General features: G+C 44.3%; 1 protein-coding gene across 1 annotated transcript in view; it reads right to left on the reverse strand.

Annotated features, from left to right (window-relative positions):
• Positions 1 to 3,424: 3,424 nt before the first annotated feature.
• The window catches only part of LOC307025323 (uncharacterized protein), a gene marked incomplete at its 3' end in the record, with an annotated part of 10,939 nt that continues 8,465 nt past the window's right edge, over positions 3,425 to 5,898 (reverse strand). Inside the window, 1 exon segment of the mRNA XM_079659958.1 lies at positions 3,425 to 3,454. Coding sequence (XP_079516084.1) covers positions 3,425 to 3,454 — 30 coding nt within the window.

Raw genomic sequence — 5,898 nt, forward strand, 5'->3', positions numbered from 1 at the left:
CTTGTGTTTTTCCTGTTGTCTTTTTAAAGAATGGCTTACATTTTTACAAGATCAAAATCAACAAATTATGTGTTGTGTACATTTGTATTAATTTAGAGCTACTAATATTTGTATAATGTTAAGTCTGTAGTTTGTAGCTGAGGTATTTGAAGTTCATTTTCAAGAGCATTTAACATATCTGCTTCTATCGCATAATGATTATTATGATTATGGGTATTAATAGCCCTAACACGCTAAATTCTGATGAAAATGCTGGCATATATTTTTCTGCAGCTCTCAGCATTTTTAAAAGGACGAAAGCAACGATCCTGAAAGCACGCGCATCTGTCTAATTTCTTTTTTTATTTTCTGCATCATGTAGTTTTATTTGCAATTATTTCTTCCCTCTGTGCGGCTTCGTAATTGCGCGCGTTAACGACGCCACGGTTCGGCGCTGCCGCGGCCCACCTGGTGCCGCCGCGCGGGACGGCGCGAGGATGATGGAGAGGGAGAGGCCGCGCGCGCTCCACCACCGAGACCTGCACCACGTGAAACTGTCACGAGCGTAGAAAGAAGCGTTGAACATTGCACATATGTAGCGATTGTTCTAGAAGGTTTTATCTATTTTAATTTGACAAGCAATTGAGTAACAGGTAAATACCGATGGGAAAACAAGTGTTGTATGCCTTATAATAGGCTAAATGTAATTTATATACGCCTAAAATAAATGCAGACAAAGTTTAAATTATAAAAGTAAAAATGTAGCCATCTGATGTTTTACGATTTTTTTGTGACCAAATATTCATCAACAATAATCTATGTATTATTTACCAATATTTCCGTAATATGAAAAGTAATGTATTTTTTCAAATTAAATATCAGCTGTTTATTTCGTTTCTTCTTTTATTCCTATTTGATTTTATTATTTGGGTAACCATGTCTGTCCTGTTAATAAAATCATAATTTTTTGTTTTTTCAAATTAAACTGTCTAGAATCTTTAGGATATCCATCAGCGGGGTGCGCTTGAACCTGCTCCATAGAGCTGGGTTTATGCTGTTTGGTCTCATTAGACCACACAACCTCTGCAGTTATTCTCAGTTCACAAACTTCTGTGTGGTTCATGGCCTAATTCATCATAAAATAACACATCAAACCTAATTATACAACTCTTGAAATGACTGTATGAACGTTTTTTTCTGACTTCTGAGACAATCACTTAAAGTCCTCAATATCAGTTCAGTCAGAGCAGTGTCTGTCTGCTGATGAAGATCAGCGCTGACGTCTTTCTGTTTACAGTATGCACTTCTCTTTCTCTCTGCCTCCCCAAGCCTCTCCTCTCCTCACATTTCACAATTTTCCTGTCTCACCTCCCTACACCCGTCTCCTGCGGCTACACTACTGTACACACCCCGTAAACTTTAAACAATAGCTGCACTTCATCCCATTGTGGTCCAAGTGGCATGGCCCACTCCAGACAGCCCATCAACTGACTGGACCCTCATTCTTTCCTGTTCCCTGCTCAGGCATGCAGAAACACACACATCCATATACACCCTTACGTACAGAGGAGCTTTCAAGTGCATGCGCCTCACAGGGACGTGGCAAATTTTCACTCAAAACGATTTCAAATTCCTAAACCTGCTTAAAGTCTGCCAGAGAAATAACAGCAGTTGGAGTTAAACATTAACAGTCCAACTGCCAAAAGAGTAAAACATAAAACATTCGACTGCTACACAGAAGCCACAGCAGAAATAACTCCTTTCTGTCTCTCTCTGGGCCTATTAGCGAGGAGGTTTCGGGCCACAGTGCTTCTGGTAATGAGCCCGGCAGCACAATACAGGCACCGGGCCGGAACAGCTGAGGGCAGACAAAGCTGGCAGGACGGGGCGACTGGGACTTACTACATTTAACACAGAGCCATACTAACACTGTGTCAGTGTGTGTTGTGTGATGGAGGAAGAGGCATGTGTCCCATCACCATTATGGGGACAAACTCAAAGACAGAATGGGGGCCCCTGGAGAAATTGCTGCCAAAAAGCCAGCAGAGGAGTGTGTGGCAATCAGTGGGATGACGGGTCGGGGTTGTCCTGCGTCAGTCATCTGGAAAGTTCTCCACTTATGTCCGGGCCCGAGACACTGGGCCAACCAATTCAGCCCGGGAAAATAAGTATTATGTAGGCCGACAGAATTTGCCCGTCTAAATGAGCTGTTTTAAACGTTGAATGGTAGCGCTGCTGTGTGGGCCCCGTGTTTGTGGCCCTTGAGAAAACCCAGATTGTGTGAGTGAACCCATCACCGTGTTTGTTAATTGTTTTGGACGAAGCATGACGGATTAATCTGATCTCTTTGTTGTCTTTTTGCAATGAGTCATTATCTTTTGCTCTGAATATTTGTGTGAGATTCTTACATTGTTGTGTTCACTTCCGCAATACCAGCTTCCCATTGTCCTTTGGTTTCATAAACAAGATAAAAGGTGCAATTGTGCTTTGACCCACTCCTACTGCACATGTCTGTCTCTTTGAAATGTGCAAGCTGTGTTTTTCTGTACTTTCCTAAACATAAAATCCAATAATCAGGTCCACCTTATGCAGTGATTAGCCAGGTATGCCCAACATGATAATAGGCAGAATCTTAAATTCTCTCTTTATCAACCATCTTCAGCCATGCATGTACAAAGAAACAAAAAACTTAAAACCAAAGTCATTAAAAAGCATCCTCATATGGACATGAATATCCATACTTAGTTTCATGGTAGTACAAACTACTTTCAAGCTGTCAACCACATCTCTCGACCTTCCTCAGCCTAAATCTTCAAGATGCCTTTGAAATCATAAGCAAGAACAAGGTCGTCGGCAACTTTGTACTTCTGATAACAAAACTTTCAAATGTAAAAACCAATAGATGGTAAGACATTGCCCAAAGGATCACCAAAGTGAGGAGGATTCATCCTCTGGGAACATGAATAACAAAAGAAAAATGATGCCAATCAGTCAATGTAACTGAATCCTTTGACCATTGATCATCAGTGACCATTAAAGTCCTAACAAAACTTCATAGCTATCCATCAAACAGCTGTGGAGATATATTAGTCTGGACCAAAGTGGTGGACCGACCACCCGAATCTTGAGAGCCTCCGAACACCTGAGCGGACTTCAAATGACAACACCTTCCTCTCATTTCAAGAAGATACCTAATCTCCTCCACCTTTAACCATAATGCACCTGGAACAAATGTGCCAGTCAAACAGAGGGTGTTTCTGTGTGGAGCAGCGAGGGGAGGAAACACAGGTGCCCTGTGTCCGACCAGCCTATTAAACAACACACCGGCCCTGAAGGCAGGAAGCTGCTATTGACTGGAAGACATCAAGAAAAACGCACCTTTCAAAGCACACACACATTCAGCACTATACACACACACACGGAGGTGGATAAAATCTGCCAGGTATCAGGTACTGCCCTGAGGGAGCGGGTTGACCTGTGGAGGCCGGGGGGAGTCAAACACACAACTCATTCAACATCACAACAGTTCCCGATAATGCGGTTTTATCCTTCAACTGCACCATAGTTCAAAGATAATCCTTCAGAGAAAGAATGAATGCAAATAGTTATAGATCAGGAGATAAGATGGAGGAGATAAATCCACAAACATTCTTGCTCTGCTTTCTATACGTCGCTTTAACCCATGGAGCGCCCACCGGTTTGTTTGTCCTGCATCTTAAAAAGGCCACCGAGTCTGTGCCCGAGGACTGTTGTCAGAGGCAGGAGTGTGTGTGTGGAAGAGGAGAGGGCAAAAAGAGGTCATGCGTTTAAATGCCCTTAAGCAAGGCACTTGCCTTTACCCCTTCTCAATGAGAGGCTCCTTTGCTACAAAAAGCCAGCATTTGTTAAAGGGCTCTGATGAAAATCTAAAGAGAGATTCATGCTTGGGTCTGATAGGCAAATAAAATGAAATGTCTGGCCATGAGAAAAGCAATACTAATGAGTGTAGTCTGCAGGGGGAAGAGTCCGGAAGGGAAATATGTTTTTCTCCATTACTTTTAAATCAAGTTACAGCGATAAAGGAACAACACTTCTCACTGAAAATTACACTAGTGTGGGATTTCATTCACTGCTGGGTTTGTATAAAAAGTACAAGACATGTCTGGTTTAAGTGGACGCTTGGAGAGAATAAGAAGCGTGTTTAGTTAATGTCTCGGTGAAAGAGGCGGGTGGAGTCTGAGTGAAAAAACAAAACCACTGAAAGGACCAAAGAGAGGCTTCGAGGGCCCTGGACGGAGAAATCACAACAGCAGCAGTCAAGAGCGAAGGATGGAGGTGGGGCTGTTTTTTCAATAGCCAGAGTGGGAGAAATCAAGTGTTAGTGGGATAAGAGATAAAAAGTAACAAGTAGAGCGTGCGAGGCGTCAGCAGCAGATGGAGAATGTGCGTCAGGAGGAGCATTCAGGCCGGGAAACAAACAGGATGAATCGGAGTGTTTACAGTAAAGTTTATGTCTGCTGGCACTGTTTGCAGGTGCTGATATTTACAGGGCATTTCAGAGTGGATGTTGAGCAATGTTCAACGCAAAGTAGTGCGAGAGGGGGAGGAGGAAAGCGTAAAAAAAAGGCTGACCTTACGTGTCGGGGTCTTTATTTTTTTCGAGCCTATGCTGGACAAGCCCCTAATGATCACAACTTGAGCTCTTGCCTTTTTAATTACCCAGCCAGGCCTGACTGAGTCTCACAAAGCTCGAGAATGGAGTGGCGCAGATGGAACAAAAACAGGCCAATTCCTTGGGAAGGATGCCCTCTGAACCCAGCAGCTAATGCAGCCCCTGCTGCTCCAGCCGTCATTATTGTTGTTGGAGAGAAGGCGAGGGATGGCACTCCAAAACAAGGCCACCACCACCGCTCAAGTCATGGTCCACAGGCCAAGTGAGAAGAAGCTTTTGGTGCAGAGGTCCGGTGTGACGCCAGCACACAACGGGCACCTCCAGCACAGATTGGGTCCCAGACAGTATTAAACATTTCAATTTGATATGAAGAAGAATAGCCACTAATGGCCGCCTCTTGCTGTAACATTTCGTCACAGCCCCGAGAGCATGTAGGTTAGTCGAGATGGCGTCGCCTTTCAGCGTGGCCTCCCCGCCTCTCTAGAGGAGCGATGATGGCCCCGGGCCCCTGTCACTCACGAGGCCCATCAGTCACCCTCATCTGCAGAATCTGACTTTATCTTAATGAGTTGTTGTTATTCCTGTGAATGAATGGAGACTGCTTCCATTAATAGGACAAGAAGTTGAGCATTATCACGTTAACTATCACCGCAGATGATCAGTTAAAGCCGATGTGTGTCAAGGAGGGAAAATCTTAAATAAATCTGAACGAGGCGCTTCGGATTTAATGAAACGTCCGATTGACCAGCCTTGATCCAATCCGGACACCCAAACAGTCCCTGTCCGCATTGTCTGTGTTCTTCATTGCGTTTCCTATTGTCACATCACATTCCTGTGTGAGTGTGTGTGTGAGATTTGGGGAGGGGGGGGGGTCTTAATTCCAGACATCCTGCTCTTATTGTTGACCGCCCCAGGTCGACTGCTGCTCAACATGTCAGGCTGAAAGAGAACAAACTGGAGCCCGTGCCAGTGAGAGCGATCACACTCTCTCACACACACACACACACACACACACACACACACACACACACACACACACACACACACACACACACACACACACACACACACACACACACACACACACACACACACACACACACACACACACACACACACACACACACACACACACACACACACACACACACACACACACACACACACACACACACACACACACACACACACACTCTTGTCTGCCTTTTTGTAGTTCAGAAGACTAGTAACAACAATCATTCAGATGAATACATGCAGTATTAAAAGTG

This window comes from Notothenia rossii (genome assembly GCF_949606895.1).
Source record: "Notothenia rossii genome assembly, chromosome: 11".
NCBI lineage: Eukaryota > Metazoa > Chordata > Actinopteri > Perciformes > Nototheniidae > Notothenia > Notothenia rossii.